This window comes from Nyctereutes procyonoides, unplaced genomic scaffold, assembly GCF_905146905.1.
Source record: "Nyctereutes procyonoides isolate TBG_1078 unplaced genomic scaffold, NYPRO_anot_genome, whole genome shotgun sequence".
Taxonomy (NCBI): domain Eukaryota; kingdom Metazoa; phylum Chordata; class Mammalia; order Carnivora; family Canidae; genus Nyctereutes; species Nyctereutes procyonoides.
The window spans coordinates 99,485,623-99,505,931 of record NW_026575125.1 but is presented as its reverse complement, the minus strand read 5'-3'; the positions used below and the strand labels follow the sequence as shown (position 1 = coordinate 99,505,931).

Genomic DNA, 20,309 nt, shown 5'->3' with positions numbered 1-20,309 from the left:
ACCCAGCAACCCTCAATTTGTTTCCTATGATTAAGAGTCTCTTATGGCTTGTCTCCCTGATTTCACCTTGTTTCATTTTTCCCTCCTTTCCCCTATGACCCTCTGTATTGTTTTTTAAATTCTGCATGAATGAGATCATATAACTGTCTTTCTCTGATCGACTTATTTTGCTTTTAGCATAATAACCTCTGGTTCTATCCACAAATATTTGAGTGCCTACAACATGCTAGGCACTGTTATAGTACAAGAAAAGAGCCAGAACTTTTTGCCTCTAAGACAATTAGAACCCTGGACACATAGTTCTATTTTAAGTCTCTTCTTACATTTTATCTGTAGAAACTTCCAAATGAGCCACTTGTTTATTCATGCTTAGGAAATAACCATTTATCTGGTGTTTATAAGTGAGCAGCATTATGACAAGTGGCAGTGGGAAAACACAATGCTCTTTGTCTATTCCCATAAATGTGCTTTAAGAGTCCAGACTCAATTTCATAGAAACCTTCTCTTTATCACTGTCTAGAGAATATAACTTAAAGAGATGGCGAAGAAGAAAGCAGTAAATGAAGACCAAGCCAAAGTGATTTTGCCAATAAATACTTTAATGAGAACCGAGGTCTGTAACATACATAGCAGTAACTGCCCTGGCCTATGCCTTCTGCTCTAGCCCAAATCTGGGGCTAATCAACTACATTTAACCAACATTTGAAAAGAAGGCCATGTTGAATGTCATCCATCAGTATCCATCTTCATAGAAGATACCAATCTGGGGCCAGAGTCGTAATGTTAACACTTCCTCTCAGGGAAAAGTTAACATGGTAACACAAACACATGAACAATTTTGAACCACCCTAGAGTTCTTCCATCAGGAGGCTTGGGAGACCAGCAGTTCAGTAAACACAACTTTGACAAAATACATTAGAACATGGAAAAAAGGGAAAAGAGTAGAAAGGCTGGCAGGGCTTGGCTCACATATAATTCAGTCCTTAGATTTGAAGCCTCTTGAGCTGCTCATATGTAATAAAAAACTGAGGAGTAAGTCATGGAAGATCACTGGGTTGATAGTGAAGCCTAACCCTGTTCTAAAAGTGTGTATTGCATTCTCTTATACTGAGTAGTGTGTGCTCTTCTGAGTTACACTTGCTTAAGTCTTTTTAAAACCAATACCTGGCAAGTCAAGATGTGTTGAGTGCCCATTATGTGCCCATTATGATTTGGCATGTAGCAATAAAAACAGATTAAAACTCTAACATACTTATAGTCTTCAGGGGCAAACAGGTCACTCACACACACACACACACACACACACACACACACACAAGAACGTTAATGACAACATATAATTCAATGCTAAGAATAGTTACAGTCTTCAGGTGATTAGATCAATCCCAAAAGAGAGAGATACTATCTCCCTCAGCCTATAGACTCCACAAGGGCAAGGAATCAAATTTCACCCTGCAATCCTCACAATACACAGAAGCCATACACAATATGCAATTCACCTCTCTGCACAGAGGAGGCACTCAAACACAAGCTAAAGAAACGAGATCCACCCATGAGGAAAGAACCCTACTTGGCCTGAATTCCTTTGCTCTATGAATGTTTTCTGTTTTATTATTGCCCCAGTTATTTTGGTCCTATAGTTAGGAGTAGGAAATATGGACCACCTCAGCATGTTGGGCAAATCCCAACAGGGTTTCCAAACACTTTGTAACCCCTTCCAGATTTGGTTGTCCTTAAAGAGGAAACCTTGGTACATCTTTTCTGCGGCCTTTAGTTTGTACTAGACTCCATCCTAAAGCCATTTCTCTACTTGGTTCCATCCTCAATGGTCACCACTAGATTGCCTGAGTTAATCACTTGCCTCAAGGTATCAATAATCAAAATTTCCTTCCCATAGCCTAGAATTACCTGGGAGCTTGAAGCATCTGTTTTCATTCTCATATTCTAAAAGGATACAATGATGTTCCAGGGTCCAAGTCGAAGCCAGTTTGGCCAAAATCCTTTATAGAGTGCAAAAAATCCCTCATGTTTCCACATCTGAGGGAAAGATATAATAAAAAATATAGTGAATTCCCCTTACTATTTACATATGACACTTACTTTTCTTTTAGTACTCCTCTTCTATGTCCCTCCCCAACAACTTATGGCTCCATGAATGCTGTTTTTCTAAAGACATAATTTTGAATTCATATGTACTCTAAATCTACCTGCTCATTCAACAAATATTTAAGCACCTTCCATATGCAAGGTACTCTTCTTGATGTTTACTATACTCTTCTCTGGTTTACTATTATTAATGTTATAATTATTTTCTATTATTACTATTATAGCAAGCCAAAAAAGTGTGGTAGCCAGCCTCCAAAATGACCCCAATGAAAGCTACTACCAGTTTTCCATACCCTTGTATAACCCCTCCCACAACATCCCAGGAGAGGTCTGTGTCCCCAAGAGAATACAGCAGTAGTCTGTCACTTCCATGTTATGTTCTAAAAAATGTTTATCTAAAAGGCTTCTGCATCTGCCTTTTTCTCTCTTGAATTGTTGAGAGTAGAAAAAGCCAGAGGTCATGTCATGAGGAAAGGCCCAGATGGGTGAGAAAATATGGCTTCCAGCCAACAGCCAGAGAGGAACAGAGGCTTCCTGCTAATAGACACATGAGTGATCTTCGAAACAGATATCGAAGCTCCAGTCAAGCCTTCGGATGGCTGCAGCCCTAGCTGACATCTGACTACAATCTCATGGGAAAATCTAAGCTGAAATCACTGAGTTAAGTTGCTTCTGAATTCCTGACCCATGGAAACTGGGAGATAATGTATGCTTGTTTTAAAGCACTGAGTTTTAGAGTGATTTGTTATACAGGAAGAGAGAACTTACACAGTCCTTGCTTTTATGGAGTGCATACTCTAGCAGAGCTGACAACCAAATACACAGACTGATATATATTACATTCAGAAATAATAAATGCTAATAGGAAAATGAAAGTAGGGTAAGGCAATAGGGAGTTGGGCAAGTCACTATCCTTCTGTTTCATCATATTAAATTCTGTGTAATGCCATGGACTACCTCATATAAATGCTTTCAAGATTACATGAGGAACAATGTGAATTGCTTTGAATTTAGGTTTCCTGTTTTATACTATGGGGGTCCTATACACACCAACTGAGTGGTTATTAGAATTAAATTACAAATTATGCATACCAAAGATCATAAACTGATGGTGTGTTGAATTCACCCAACAGAAAAAGTTCCTATTTAGTGGACTGTTTTGTTTTTTGGTTTTTTTTGTTTTTTTTTTTTAGTGGACTGTTTTAAAATATCTATTAAGTAACTACTGTATGTTAGGTACATTGAAAATGCTATTCTGCCCTTCCACTGGTGAAGTAAAATCCACCACTATACTAAAAATGGATATATTTGGATAAGACTATTAATAATATGAGAATCCAAACTTATAAATATCCTCTATTTTCATCCTATAGTTTAGGAATACTAGAGATAATTATCTTTACTAACTACTTTTCTGAACCAACAGTAGCAGAATAAAGGCACCTTTTATAGAAACATAGTGGTAACAGGCTCCCCCCCCCAACAGATTACCAGCAAATGCTGAAGGTCTCAGACCAAAATTAATGTTAGAAAATTGTGAAACTCAGCCAAAATAAAGCCTAGATGAAGATAACCTAGAATCACAGACTGCTAAAATGGCAAGGGACCTTAGAGATACATCCAATATAATAAACATAGTTAATTTATATATTAAATTATAAGTAGTATCACTTTCCTGCCTGGTGCTCTTCGAAGGCTTCCCCATGGATTTCATTCTAATTGCACATTTTCTATGATGACCTGTAAGATCCTACATGACTCAGCCCCTACCAGTCTCTCCAGGTTCATTTCCTGCTACTCTCTCCTTCACTTACCACACTCAGTCACACAAGCCTTCTCTTTAACCCTTAAACATTAGCAGTTCATTTCCAACTCAGGACCTCTATACCTGTTCCCTCTTTATGAAATGTTTTTCTCCTAAATCTTCACGTGGCCACCTTCTTCTCATGAAGAAGAGACTTGATCTCTGCTCAAATGTCACATCCTCACAGTGTTTTCCTGGGTAGCCTAGCTGAAGTTGTTGCCTATCATCATTACCAAGTCACTGTCTAATGCTCTATTAATGTCTTCACAGCATTTACTTCTACCTGAAATTATACTATTATTTGTGTGTTTATTGTCTGTCTCCCTCAACTAGAATGTGGTCTACAGGACAACAGGGAGTATGCTTGTCTTGTTTACCATTATATCCCCAACAACTAACACTGTCTGGCACAAGGAAGTTTCCTATAAATACCTAAATGAGTATTTGTTGGGTAAATGAACATACAAATACAATGAGGGTCTCTGAGCCATATGAATATTAAAAAGCTCCAAACAGTGACCAACTCCTTCAGAACATTAAGACTAGGAGGCCCATTTTTTGGTTTTAGGCAGTTTTGTGAAAACAAGAACTTTTGTAACAGAGACAACAGACTACTTCATAAAGTTATGCATTCATTCAATAAGCAGTTTGCTGTGGATAAAGTGATAAGATGCACACAGTCCTGCCTTTACAGTCTGGGGGGGGCAGGAAGACTTTAAAGCAATTAAAATAAAATGTAATAAGTGTGAATAAATATAATATAATCATATAATGGAATATTATCCAGCCATAAAAAGGAGAAACACACTGATACACACTACAACATGAATGAATCTTCAAACGTTATGGTAAGTGAAAGGAATGAGTCAAAAAGGTCACATATTGTATGATTCCATTTATAGGAAATACCCAGAATAGGCAAATCTATAGAGATAGAAAGTAGTTCAGTAGTATCCTAGGACTGGGAGGAAAGGAAAGGGGGATGATAACTAAAGGGTACAAGGTTTCTTTTTGAATTCATGAAAATATTTTAAAATCGACTGTGATAATGATGGCCACACATCTGTGCATATACCAAAAACCACTTTGAACAGGTAAATTTTATGATATGTAAATTAGTCCTCAAAAAAGATGTTTAAAAAATAATGTTGACAGAGCAAGTACAAGAAACTATGTACAGATAACCTAGTTCAACAGTCAGGGAAGGCCTGTATGAAAAAGTAATGAGATCTGAAGAATGAATAGGAGCTAGCCAAGTGAAAAGGATATTTAGGCTAGGGTAGGGGCATCTATTTTTTTAATAATAAATTTATTTTTTATTGGTGTTCAAGTTGCTAACATATAGAATAACACCCAGTGCTCATCCCATCAAGTGCCCCCCTCAGTGCCCGTCACCCATTCACCCCCACCCCCCACCCTCCTCCCCTTCCACCACCCCTAGTTCGTTTCCCAGAGTTAGGAGTCTTCATGTTCTGTCTCCCTTTCTGATATTTGGGTAGGCGCATCTAACAAAGCATATGGCATGGATGAAAATTTGAGAATGAAAGAAAGTCTACCAGTAGAAATTGTACAGTCCTTCTGGAATGTAGAATAAAGGTAGTAGTGATTAAGCTGTAGGAGGAAAAAGGGGCCAAATCATATAGAGTCTTGGGTCAACGAGAGGCCATTTAAGGATTTTAAGATAGAAGTAACAGGATAAGATTTGCAGCTGTTTGTTTCTATGTCAGAGATGAATGCATGACTTCACTCACCAGTGCTCTGGGATTGTTACTGATGAAAAAATAAAGCATGATGCCATCATATATAATGACAATATAGAGCAGTCATTATAAAGAATTTTAACAGCAAGTGAATGAGTAAACATAAGTAAAGGTTACTGACAATATGAAAATATGATTCTGGGATGCCTGGGTGGCTCAGTGGTTGAGCGTCTGCCTTTAGCTCAGGTAGTGATCCTGGGGTCCTAGCATCAAGTACCACATCTGGCTCCCTGCGGGGAGCCTGCTTCTCCCTCTGCCTATGTCTCTGCCTCTCTCTCTGTGTCTCTCATGAATAAATAAAATCTTTTTTAAAATGGAAGAAAATGGGGATCCCTGGGTGACTCAGCAGTTTGGCACCTGCCTTTGGCCCAGGGCGCGATCCTGGAGTCCCGGGATTGAGTCCCGCATCAGGCTCCCAGCATGGAGCCTGCTTCTCCCTCTGCCTGTGTCTCTGCCCCCCCCCCCGCTCTCTCTCTCTCGAATAAATAAATAAATCTTTGAAAAAAAAGGAAGAAAATATTATTCTGGGGCACCGGGCTGGTTTGGTCAGTTAAGCATCATGCTCAAGTCATGATCCCAGGGTCCTGGGATTGAGCCCTGTGTCGGGCTCCCTGCTCAGTGGGGAGTTTCCTTCTCCTTCTGCCCCTCCTCCTTCCCTCATGTTCTGTCTCAAAGAAAGAAAGAAAGAAAGAAAGAAAGAAAGAAAGAAAGAAAGAAATAGAATCTTTAAAAAATATATGTTTCTGCCAATACAACACAACATGGAGGTTCTAAGTATAAATTTTGGTGTATACTTTGGTATAAACTTTTTAGGTGTATAATCTTGGGTAAGCCACTCTGATCTGAGCTCCCTTTTTTATAAAATGGAAAACATATCTACTCCACAGGATAGTGTGTGGCACATAATAAGCATTCACTAAATGCTACCTATTACTCTATTATTGTACCTTCTGTCTCCTCTTAGCCAACCTTCTTGAAAGAGTATTTTACACTTGCCTACTTACTCTTGAATCCCACGGGTTTATCTGTCTCAATTAGAATTAAACTGTCATGAAGGCTAAAATGTTTTGTTCACCCAACTAGAACAGCACCTGGCACACACAAGACTTAAACATTTTTGTATTCAACGAATGAGTAATTAAACACACTCTTCATACTAATCTAGCTTTTGCAAACACAAACCCAGAAAACTCCCTCTAGAACATAATAAATCCAATAGAAATTTTTAGTCTTTATACTGGATCTCTCTATTCCAGTTGACATTAAATAAGTACTCATTTCTTCTTGAAACTCATTACTCCCTTGGCTTCCATTACTCTTGTAAGCTTCCTCATTATCTTCTGTTATCTTTTGGTGTCTTTCCTAAATTCCCCACCTGCCAAGCCCTTAGCAACTGGTAATTCCCCAAAGTTATTTCCTTGGCCCTACCCTTTGTCCCTACAGCAGCTATTGTCAAGCCAAAGGAGAAGCATGTCAGAAATATCAAGGCGGAGCTTTTACCAAACTCTACTCCCCAGAGTCTGAGAATCACTTCCTCTGTGAATCACTATTAATGGAAGTACTTCATAATACTCTAGTGTGCTAGAAAGGGAAAAAGTTGGGAACTCCTCTACCTTTTCTCCTTGATCTTTCCCTCCACAATTGCGTAACACCTGTACACTACTGATTCCCCAGGCTCCATCTATACCCCTAAACTCTCCCGAGTTAAGAGTAAGATATCCAAATAGATCCACTGGGTGTTCCTCATGCGCTTCAAACTAAGTGTCAAAACTGTACTGTCTCCCCAAAAACCTGCTCCCCTATGATGTCTCTGTCAATGAGTACCACCACATGGTCACCAAAACAAAACAAAAAACAGGAAGTCATCTCTGACACCTCCTTTCTCCTACACCTCTCCACACCCAGTCAATCTAGTCCTGTTGACTTTATCAACTAAACTATTCTCAACTCTATCCCACCTTCTGCATCCCCACTACAATGCTCAAGTTCAGGCTTCATTGCCTCTAACTTAGATTACTATAAAAGCCTTCTAATCAGCTTATCTCTAAATCAGGGTTTCTCAAAGAGTAGTACACAGATTAGCAGCCTCAGTAGCTTCTGAGAACTGGTTATAAATGCAAATTCTCAGGTCCTACTCCAGACCTACTGAATCAGAATTTGGTCATGGGGCCTCTGGTCATGGGGCCCAGTCATCTGCAGTTTAATAAGCCCTCCAGGTAATTCTGATGCATGTTAATATCTTAAGAACCACTGCTCCAGGCTTATCGCCTTAGATTAATGGCTTTCAAATTAGGTAAACACCGCAATCACCTGAAGAGCTTTAAATACTTTCAACCTGGGTCCTACCCTAGGAAGTTCTGATTGGTCTATAAGGTAGATGCAGGAGCTGTTTAAGTTCCCCAGGTGATTCCAATGTGCACCTAAGACTGAGAACCACTGTCTTAGATTCAATCTCTACAAAGCCAAAGTGATCTAAAATACAAATCTGACCTGATTAAAATCTTTATTATTATTTTTTTTTATTTATGACAGTCACAGAGAGAGAAGGAGAGAGAGGCAGAGACACAGGCAGAGGGAGAAGCAGGCTCCATGCACCGGGAGCCCGACGTGGGACTCGATCCCGGGCCTCCAGGATCGCGCCCTGGGCCAAAGGCAGGCGCCAAACCGCTGCGCCACCCAGGGATCCTGATTAAAATCTTTAAATAGCTCCCCGTCAAGTAAAAAGAAAAAAGCCTAAGCACCTCAGCATAGCATTCAATAGCCTTTATAACATAATTAACCCTTGGCCGTCAACATGAAAAAGGCACTATAGTATAGAGGTTAAAAATGTTGGTTTGAAACCAAATGGTCTGGGCTGAAATCCCACTAGCTGTGAAACCTTGGTCAGGTTAGTGCTTCAGGATCTACTTCATGGGATAATGATGAGGATTAAGTGAATGAATATATGTAAGTCTCATTAGAACAGTATCTCATACACAGTAAGGCATTCAACAGATGTGAGTTACTATTATTCAAGATGCCACCAACTTAGACTAAAATTCCTTCCCATGGGTCCCTGAGTTTATCACTTACCAAGCTGTGTTGGTTATCTGTATACCTGCAGTATACTCTTATTTATCTGTATCTACTAAAATGGTGCCTGTTAGATAATAAATCGTTGTTAAACTAAACTGATAGCAGCAGAGAAACCATATGGAAATGTCATATTTTAGCTGCAAATTTGCTTTTTGTAGATGATCACCAATGATTATATAATACATTTCTAATATTCAGCTTCCTACATAACAGCAGAAACTTTTCAAAGGCAAAGTGTGAACAACAGCACAATATTGAACTGAAATTGAGTACCAGATTTTCTATTACAGGGTCCCCATCTTGTATGAAGCAGCCAAATGTGGGATATGCTAAGTCCCTTCTCTCAATAATTCTACATGGTACTATCAATAAAAATATCCTGCAGTCTCAAGCATTCAAACTGGAATGATAATTATTAAGGACCACTGTGTATCAGCAGATTGCCAAGGAAACATCTTTTCTACCTGGGAATTATTCTGAGAGGCCATTAAAATATACATAATGATTCTTCCATCTTCAAAATGATACATAGCAACTAAGAATAAGGACTGAATGTCTGAGACATCAAAGAAAATTAAAAATGCAAACCAAGCTTACAGTGTGCATACCTTTAAAATACCATCCAAAGTACCCTTGTAGAGGTCCACATGTCCCACAATTGCTCTCTGGTTCATCATGCGAGTTCGAACCACATCAACTGGATTGGAAGCCAGAGCCCCGGCCAAGCCACATGTAAAGCTGGAACTAAAGGTGAAAACTTTAGGACAGACTGCACCACTTCCAACCCTGACTAAACATAAATGCATAAATGTACAATGAGTCAGACTCATCAGATAAAACCTGGTACTTGCCTTTTCATTCCAATCTAAAGAAAAAGGAAATATTTTCTAAAGAAACAGGACTCAAAATTTATTCCCATGGGGTACCTAGCTGGCTCAGGCAGGAGAGTATGCAACTCTTGATTTCAGGGTAAGTTTGAGCCCCTTATTACAGTAGTTGGCTGGCTCAGTCGCTTGAGTTTCTGACTCTTGGTTTCAACTCAGGTCATGATCTCATGGGTTGTGGAATTGAGCCCCTTGAGCCCCTGGGGATTGGTGATTCTCTCCCTCTGCCCCTCCCCCTACTCATGCTCATGCATGCTTGCTCTCTCTAGAATGAACAGATAATTTTTTTTTAAAAAGTTATACTTTACTTTTTAATCCAAAACTCAGCCTTTTGCAGGGGGGGGGGAATTTATAAGTCTAGCAAGATCTCTAAGAAGAAAGTATCACTCATCATCTATTAGTTACATTAAGTTTTCATATCACAGCATCATATACCAAATGCATCTCAGCAGTAGTGTCATAAAAGCTGCAAGATGGAGAGAATGTAAGATGAGATTAACAACAGTTTTCAGCCCAAAATTGTGGTTTTGTTTCACAGGCCCTATAAATTTTCACTTTTTTGTGATTCTCATTGAGAAAAGTTTACTTTCTAATAAAAAAATTAACCAAAGCGTATAAGGGATAAGTTTAGATATAGAGGCTGTGTATGAACAAATGCAAATCCTATAGACATCTGATAGGCTATTGTAATAGACACTGCTACCAAGTACCAAAATACCCATCGTATCTGGTATCTCTGTACAAGTACTGGAAGGCTTGAAGTTCTAGTGATAAGAAAGACAGGGGTATTTAGACCATCTGTACCCATTATTGATTCTATATGAGGACTTCAGTGAAAGATGCTTTTTTGTGCTCCAAATAATAGAAATATGGAATACGTACAACCTCTCACACTTACACAAAGTGAGTTAAAATTGTGTCTCCCATCACCCCTGACAATATTAAGTGCTTCTTTGTAATATCATAGACTGGCAGCTCTACACCCACAACGATGGCAGCCCGCTGGGCAGTTGGGACAACACCCTGCAAAACATAAGTGATATTACACACCAAAAAAATAAACAAGTAGTGACATAAGTCTAAAAGTGAACAATATAGTTTGAGAGTTAGAAAGTAACATAACATAAAAATCCAAGTCTGAGGTACAGAGGTCATTCTTTCAAATCAATGACTAATAGTGGAACACTTATAAATCCAAATTTACTTATTGTACTAAAAATAATTGATATGACACCCAAAGCACAAGTGACAAAAGAAAATAAGCTGGACTTTATCACAATTAAACATTTTTGTGATTCAAAGGATATCATCAAGAAAGTAAAAAGCCTACGCAATGGGAGAAAATTTTGCAAATCTTATATATCTGATAAGGGACTAGTAGCCAGAATGTATAAAAACTCTTACAACAATAAAAAAAATCCCAATTTAAAAATGGGCAAAATATCTGAATAAACATGTCCACAAAGAAGATACACAAATGGACAGTAAGAATATGAAAAGATGAGCAACATTATCAGTCATTAAAAAAGGCAAATCAGGGGATCCCTGGGTGGCGCAGCGGTTTGGCGCCTGCCTTTGGCCCAGGGCACGATCCTGGAGACCCGGGATCGAATCCCACGTCGGGCTCCCAGTGCATGGAGCCTGCTTCTCCCTCTGCCTATGTCTCTGCCTCTCTCTCTCTCTCTCTGTGACTATCATAAATAAATAAAAATTAATAAAAAATAAAAAAATAAAAAATAAAAAAGGCAAATCAAAATCACAGTGACATAATATCCAATAGGATAGCTATAATAATAATAATAACAATAATAAAAAGTATTGTTGAGGATGTGGAGAAATTGAAACTCTTATACACTGCTGGTGAGAATGTAACATGGAGGCAACCACTGTAGAAAATACTTCAGGAATTCCTCAAAGGAGTTAAACATAGAATTACTATGTGACTCAGCAATTTCACACCAATTAATTATTATTCAGCCATAAAAAGAAATGAAGTACTAATAAATGCTAAAACACAGGTGAAACTTGAAAATAGCATGCTAAATGAAAGAGGCTTGTCACAAATGCTGCATATTGCATGATTCCATTTATATGAAATGCCAGGATTGGCAAATCCATAGAGACAGAAAATAGATTAGTAGTTGTCTACAGCTGGGAGGGTTGGGGAACACGGAAGTGGTTGTTAATGGTTATGGGGCTTCTTTTTGTGATGATTAAAATGTTCTAAACGTACACACTGGTGATGGTTGCACAAGTCTGAGTAAACTAAAAACCATTAAATTATACTTTAAGGGGCGCCTGGATGGCTTAGTCGGTTGAGTGTCTGCCCTTGATTTCAGCCCAGGTCATAATCTCAGGGACCTGAAATCAAGCCCTGCATCAGGCTCCCTGCTCAGCAGGGCATCTGCTTAGGATGCTCTCCCTCTCTGCCCCTCCTCCTGCTCACGTGGCTTGCTCACTCTCCAAAATAAATAAATAAATCTTTAAAAATTACACACCTCAAGATGATGAATTTTATGGTATGTGAATTATCTCAATAAAGATGTTACAGGGGCAGCCCCGGTAGCGCAGCGGTTTGGTGCCGCCTGCAGCCTGGGGTGTGATCCTGGAGACCCAGGATCAAGTCCCACATCGGATTCCTTGCATGGAGCCTGCGTCTCCCTCTCCCTCTACCTGTGTCTCTGCCTCTCTCTCTGTGTCTATGAATAAAAATCTTTTTAAAATTTTAAAAATTTTAAAAATCTTTTTAAAAAAATAAAGATGTTACAAAAAAAATAAAACCATGACACAAAAGTGAGTGGAGAGAGGAGAGCTTCTTAGTTTAATTTATAGAATTTTAGGATGTGCAGAAAAGATACACCAGGATGACAACAAAGGTATAATGCAGCCAGGGAGGCCAAGATAAGGGGGTACTTCCTTACAAGTCCTCCTGCTATCAGCTTTTCGCTCCCTAGCAGAATATTCCTATTACAAATCATGTTATAGCACAGGGATGCTAGAACATTAAAAGTCATGCTTTTGAGGAATATTAATAATAGAAGAAAATGCTGATAACATTAAAGAAGGCAAGACATTTAGTATTAATCTAACTTTGAGAAAAAGGATATATGCACACACACAAAATTTTTATAAAGGATTAGAAAGAATACAGCAAAATATTTTTCTTTATCTGGAATTAGGGTAAGAGATAAGTTAATTTTCATTGTTATGCCTTTATATATTCTAAAAATTCACAATAAATGTTTTACTTTCATAACTCTGTTTAAATATAACTTAAAATTAAAAATAACACTCCACGGGGACAACTGCTTTCTGGGATACCTGTTATATTAAAGTTCTCAATCACCTATAAATTCCTAAACTCAATTTATAAAGTGGAAGCAGTATAGCTGTACTATCACCAGGAGATATCAGATTGTGCTGATCAGGCTGGCTGGCCCAATGGTGCCTTTCTCTCTGATACTTCCACCTGGTCAACTGTGTTAGAAGATGATCTTCACAGAAGTCTACCTTGCTGAACAGTAAGGCCCCAAACTGGAGCCCATGGGCCAAATTCAGGCTATAGACATGCTGTGTGCCCTACACAGTATTTCTAGACAGCTGAATTAGCTGTCAACATAAATAAACAGGATACTTCACATAGGAATGCAGATTTCCAACTTCTCTTGAAAGCCCAGAAAATTTGGCCACACTGGATTCCCATCATGCATGACAGCAATGAACAGGGTAGGTGCTCTCCAATTCACCAGTCCCCATCACTCTCTACAGTCTCTTCAACTCTGATATAAGTTCCAGTTACTTTGTTACTGCACTTGAGCTGTTAATTCTTACAATGGAGTCCGAAAATAAAATGTTATCAGTACCCATGTGACAAGCAAAGCAGGAAAAGAAAACACTGACAAAGAGGACCATGTGTTTGAGGAAAAATGCAAACCTATTTTCTTGTTGAAATGAAAAAATATTCATGTATTTTAACAAGCAAATAATACATGGCTGAGTTAAAAGAATACATAACACAATGTACTTCACTTCTTTATCTTACATGTCTGGAGGATGTAAGCAGCCTGGATCATAAAAGTAGCTATGCTCCATTCCTCAAAATATTAGACATAGAATTACCAAATGATCCAGCAATCCCACTTCTAGGCATATACACAAAAGAACCGAAATCAGAGTCTTGAAGAGATATTTGCACACCCATATTCAGAGTAGCATAATTCACAAGAGCAAATATATGGAAACAACCTAAATGCCCATTAACAGATGAACATATAAATAAAATGTGGTATATACACACAATGGAATATTATTCAGCCTTTAAAAAGGAAGGATATTCTGATACATGTGACAACATGAATGAACCTGGAGGACATTATACTAAATAAAGTAAGCCCGTAACAAAAACAGAAATATTGTATGATTCCACTTTACATGAAGTACCCAGAAAAGTCAAATTCATAGAGACAAATAGAAGGATGGTCACCAGGGGCTAGGGAAAGGGGGTAATGGGGAGGAGTTGTTTAATGGGTATGGAGTTCTAGTTGTACAAGATGAAAAGCATTATGGAGGCTGGCTAAATAACAATGTAAATGTACTTAACACTACTAAACTGTATACTTAAAAATGGCTAGGATGGTAAGTTTTATGTTATATGTATTTTACCACAATTAAAACTTTTTTATTAAGAATAAAGTAGCTATGTTCCCCTGACAAAATCTCCCTATTGTATTTATTGTTCTTTGTCTTTCCCTTAGCATTACTTTGTGAAAATTTGCTAGTTAGATCCATTTTCTGGTTTTAAATTAGACTAGTCAAGAAAGTACACCCTCTGTTGTCAAAAAGCAAACCTCAAGGATCATTAATGGATGCTAAGATCATTAGGTGAAAGGTTATTAAATAATAAAATATATGCATGTTGTTATAATGTCACCCTACAGATTACCCACTAATTACAAAGGGGGAAAACTTTTATCTTTTATGATGGTGAAATCTGGTGGACATCATCTTACCAAGTAATCAAATTCAGCATCATTAATTGTGCAATAACCTAACATGTACTTATTGCTGTGATACAATATGAAATATACAGTGGCACCAATGAAGTTCTCTTATCAAAATGTTTAACAGTAATCTAATCAAGCCAACACATCTAACTTCCAGTTTGCAGGAAATACAGGGGAAATATTCTATAAGAAAACTGATCTGGGGATGCCTGGGTGGCTCAGCGGTTAAGAGTCTGCCTTCTGCTCAGGGTGTAATCCTGGAATCCCAGGATCAAGTCCCATATCAGGTTCCCTGCGTGGAGCCTGCTTCTCCCTCCACCTGTGTCTCTGCCTCTGTGTGTGTGTGTGTGTGTCTCATGAATAAATGAATAAAATCTTAAAAAAAAAAAGAAAACTGACCTGATGTCATCAATAAAGGAAATCTGAATATAAACTAGATATTAGATATTAGGGACTTTTTAACTTCCTTAGGTGTGATAATGGTATCATTATTATGCATTATTATGTAGGAGAATGTCCTTATTCTTAGAAGGAAATGCATAATGAACTATTTAGGAGCGGGCCATGATGTCTGCAACTTCCTTAGAAATAGTTCGGAAAAAAAAAAAAACAGGGGCACCTGGGTGGCTCAGTGGTTGAGCGTCTACCTTTGGCTCAGGTCATGATTCCGGGGTCCTGGGATTGAGTCTCACATGAAGCTCCCCACAGGGAGCCTTCCTCTCCCTCTGCCTATGTCTCTGCCTCCCTCTCTATGTCTCTCATGAATAAATAAAATCTTAAAAAAACAATGAATGTGATGTGTACATTTATCTGTGTATACTACACATGCATAGAGATAAAGAAAATTTAGCCAGACTTTAACAGTCATTTAATCTGGGTAGGTAAGGTGTTCACTGTTGTTCTTTCAACTTTTCTGTATGCTTGAAAATTTTTATAGGAATTTGGGGGGAAATAACAAAGAAGAAAAAAAAAGCTCTCTTCTTTAAGAGTCTATTAATGAATTTCCCATTCTACTCTCTCTGTATATTCTACTAGTAGTCCTCTTTAGTATTATAATATTAAGTGATTAAAATAAGATAAAAAGATATAGGAACAATAAAAAAGGAATATAGATATAAGACTGGATAATAATATGACAAAATGTTAACAGTGATTATCTCTAGCTAGTAAAAGTACTGGTTTTTTTTTCTCTTTAAAGATCTCAGTATTTTATAGTACAATTTTTACTTTTTATAAGGTTAAAAAAGTTGTTTTAGGTAAACAGAGACCATCATAAACATATATTGCTGTGTTAGTATAAAACTGGTGGCATATGCACCCCGATGTTTCTAGCAGCCATGTCCACAATAGCCAAACTGTGGAAGGAGCCTCGGTGTCCATCGAAAGATGAATGGATAAAGAAGATGTGGTTTATGTATACAATGGAATATTACTCAGCCATTAGAAACGACAAATACCCACCATTTGCTTCAATGTGGATGGAACTGGAGGGTATTATGCTGAGTGAAGTAAGTCAATAGGAGAAGGACAAACAGTGTATGTTCTCATTCATTTGGGGAATATGAATAATAGTGAAAGGGAATATAAGGGAAGGGAGAAGAAATGTGTGGGAAATATCAGAAAGGGACACAGAACATAAAGACTCCTAACTCTGGGAAACGAACTAGGGGTGGTGGAAGGGGAGGAGGGCGGGGGGTGGGGGTGAATGGGTGACAGGCACTGAGGGGGACACTTGATGGGATGAGCACTGGTTGTTATTCTGTATGTTGGTAAATTGAACACCAATAAAAATGAATTTATTTAAAAAATAATTAAAAAATAAAAAATAAAAAAATAAAAACTGGTGGCATAATATATATTGAAGAACTAAATTCACTGTGAATTTGAGCAAATCAGAATGACTACCTCAAATAATGTAGTAACTTCTCTCAACCTCCAAATATTAGACAGAAATAAAGACAACTGGAAAGCTTTGATCCTTTCATAGGTAATAGAAGCTCCTTACCTTATCCTCTGGGTTACCAAGAATCAGTGTAAGATGACAATTCATAGGTTTATGGCTTTATATATGCAAATTATATGAAATGGGCATAAAACGATACCAGGAAAAGAGTACTCACTCTCCACAGACCCCTGGTACCTTCTTGTTGATATATATCGATGAAGCTGCCAATCATGCTGCCTTGGAACAAGCTCCCCTGAGCCTGCATTCGAATCTAAAATAAGAAAGATTCTTATTCTCTGTTTTACCAGAGACCAAAATAAGATGTTTCACACATTCAAAATAAAGAAAACAGTATTTGGGAATTATCAGAAATATTATCCTGCTATTATGATAAAATTAGTGACAAACTATATGTTTTTAAAATGTAATTTGTGTCAAAGTATATTTTATAGAGCAGCCCCAGTGGCTTAGTGGTTTAGCGCCGCCTTCCGCTCAGGGTGTGATCCTGGAGACTGGGGATCGAGTCTCGCGTCAGGCTCCCTGCATGGAGCCTGCTTCTCCCTCTGCCTGCTTCTCCCTCTTTCTGTTTCTCTTTCTCTCTCTCTCTCTCCCTGTGTCTCTAATAAATAATCTTTTTAAAAAAGTATATTTTATAAAAATGATTTTCATCAGCCTTTAAATTCCTTATACTTAGCCCATCAATTCTGGAGCTGAAAGAAATTTTGCAAAAAAAGAGAAAACCAGTATTCAGTGAGGGTAGAAAATGATTCATTTAAAATTTGATTAGTTTAGTAAAAATTAGAAACAATCCACATGTCTAAAAGCAAAAACAAAGGATTGGTTGCATAAATTATGATATGTCCATTTAATGGGATACTATGCAGCCATAAAATTTTGTTGTAGACTATCTGTTGACACGGAAAATGTCAGCAATTAATCACTAAACTGAAAATGCATGTTGCAAAGCAGTTATGTACGGCTATGTCATTTTTATTAAAAACATGTAACTTATGGGGTACCTAGATGGCTTGGTTGGTAGAGCATGAGACTATGAGACTTTTTTATACACTTTTTAAAGATTTATTTATTTGAGAGTATGCACATGTGCAGAAGTGGGAGCAGGGGGAGAGGAAGAGAGAGAATTTCAAGCAGACTCCCTGATGAGCACAGAGCACATGGGGCTCCATTCCACATCCTTGAGATCATGACCTCAGCACAAATCAAGATTCCGATGCTTAACAAACTGAGCCACCCAGGCACTCTGAGCATGCAACCCTTTACCTTGGGGTTTTGAGTTTGAGTCCCATATTGGGTGTAGAGATTACTTAAAAATAAAATCTTTAGGGGTGCCTGGTGTGGCTCAGTTTAAACATCTGCCTTCAGCTCAGGTCATGATCCCAGAGTCCTGGGATCTGGCCCACATCGGGCTCTCTGATTAGCAGGGAAACTGCTTCTCCCTCTCCTCCTCGCTTATGCTCTGTCTTGCTTTCTCTGTCACTATCTCTATCTCTCTCAAATAAATAAAATCTTTTTTAAAAAATCATGATACCATACTCTGCAAAGTAGCCTTTGAGAGGCACAAGAAAGTAGAGCTAATATTAAAAAGCCCTGTGAAAGATTTGGTACAATTTCCCACTGACTGAACACATAGAATCATAGTAGTTAGTCACTAAATACTAGTGGCCCAAATGTGGGCCTGATTTTCATGACATGCAACTCTAGGTTTCAATAAATGTTTTTGGGAAATCCTGAGACAACAGTATGTTTTTATGTGGAATGTCAATTGCTACTAAGAGTTTTGAAATAAAAACCTAAACTCGGGCAGCCCGGGTGGCTCGGTGGTTTAGCACTGCCTTTGGCCCAGGGTGTGATCCTGGAGACGTGAGATTGAGTCCCACATCAGGGCTTCCTGCATGGAGCCTTTTTCTCCCCCTGCCTATGTCTCTGCCTCTCTCTCTCTCTCTCTCTCTCTCTCTCTCTTTCTCTCATGAATAAATAAATATTTTTTTAAAAAAATTCAATTCAATTAAATTGTAATAGAAGCTATCACAAAGACAAATGGAAACTACAAATATCCTATTCTAAATAGGAGACTTCTTTAAGGAGGTGATTCCTGAGCAGGGCTGGGACTAGGGTAAGGTAAGTGCGGTATTTTCTTCTGGCATAAAATGTAGGAGGAAGACTCAAAAAAAACCTCAGTAATCCAGACAAAAAATAATGCAGTATTTCGAAATGTATGCACAGGGACACCTGGGTGGCTCAGTGGTTGAGTGTCTGCCTTCGGCTCAGGGCGTGTTCCTGGGGTCCAGGGATAGAGTCCTGCATTGGGCTCCCTGCGGCGAGCCTACTTCTCCCTCTGCCTGTGTCTCTGCCTTTCTCTCTGTGTCTCTCATGATAAATAAGTCTTTACAAAAATAAAAAATAAAAGAAAATTTATGCACAAAACCCCACAACGAACCAAATATCAAAACTCACTAAAGACAGTATCCAAAGGGATGAGGTTAGGATGAGGGGAGTGAGATAAATTATAACAAAATATTGGTATTTTATTCATCAAAAATATTTTATACTCATTTTAGTTTTTGAAAAATATGCATAAAAATGTTATTTCTCTTGATTACTGGTTTTTTATGCCCCCTTCCATTTTGCATCCAAGGGGAATATCTCACTTATCTCATTCTAGTCCTGGCCCTGTTCCTGAGCAGCTTTGAAGGATTAATTCATGATGCAAGAGGGAAAAGGCATTACAGTCAGAAAGAGAGCTACATATACCACAGCAAGGAAGCAACACATAGTAGATCCAAGAAATAGTTGTCCAAGGATATGTGAAAGGACTCAACAGCTCAACTGTGATTATATATCCTACATTGGTACTGTCACGGTCTAAGTTTATGATTCTCCCCACCCCCACCACCCTCAGTCCTACCTAGGTGTAAGAAGGGAAAAAGTAGATTATAGTACTGGTCAATGGTTGTAATTGTACCAGGCAGGTGAGAGGGACAGGAAATTGAAGCAAAGCACTTAGGTGATTAAATCAAGGATCCAGATGGATAAGAAAGGAAACTTTAGGAAGTTAAGTATTATTGTTCTTGAAAAGGTCAAGTGTAATTATATAATAAATATTTTACAGTTTTAGGATACAATCCTTTTCATAAACACTTGCTCTGTAAGTCTAAAGTGATATAAAAATCCTGTAGCTACATTACTATTAGTTTAATCCAGAAAGATAATTTCATATCTCCTTTGGTTTCTTTCATGTGTGCTGTTTTTCAAGTCACTCTCTCAGTTCTCAAAACTCTCTGAATTGCAATAGATCTCTCTTTCATAACCCAGTCACCTGTGGTTTCAAATAAATAAAGCATATGTCCTCTTTTTTCTTACATTCCCCAAATGTGAAAAACTTAGGACTCTCACATTTTACAATCATATATTTAATGCTTTTAATTAATCATAAGTTTAGGTTAGTAACTACATAGAAAATGTATACCATTTTATGAAATAAAATGACTACTGATGTTATTAAATGTTTCATCCTGTGTTTTGATAAAATGTGAAAAAAATCCAATTAAATTTTTTAAAACTCCAGTAGCCATGCTGTTCTAGTTCTGAATTCGGACTATCCCAATACAATCCAAAATATAACATTTTAAAGTCAAATCTCACCCTTAATGGAAATATAAGTGAGCCAAGAAAATACAGATGCATTATAGACTAAGGTACCTCAATTAGCTA

At 38.0% G+C, this 20,309-nt stretch overlaps 1 protein-coding gene across 2 annotated transcripts in view; it reads right to left on the bottom strand.

Moving 5' to 3' along the window:
- Positions 1 to 590: 590 nt before the first annotated feature.
- The window catches only part of SLC25A14 (solute carrier family 25 member 14), a 32,796-nt gene continuing 13,077 nt past the window's right edge, over positions 591 to 20,309 (bottom strand). For both annotated transcript variants that reach the window (XM_055338253.1, XM_055338254.1), the window contains exons 7-11: positions 16,753 to 16,848; positions 10,528 to 10,652; positions 9,354 to 9,489; positions 1,957 to 2,037; positions 591 to 1,025 (exon numbers count right to left, since the gene is read on the bottom strand). In XM_055338253.1, the coding sequence (XP_055194228.1) occupies positions 984 to 1,025; positions 1,957 to 2,037; positions 9,354 to 9,489; positions 10,528 to 10,652; positions 16,753 to 16,848 (480 nt within the window). In that variant the 3' untranslated portion in view covers positions 591 to 983. The remainder of the gene's footprint in view (positions 1,026 to 1,956; positions 2,038 to 9,353; positions 9,490 to 10,527; positions 10,653 to 16,752; positions 16,849 to 20,309) is intronic.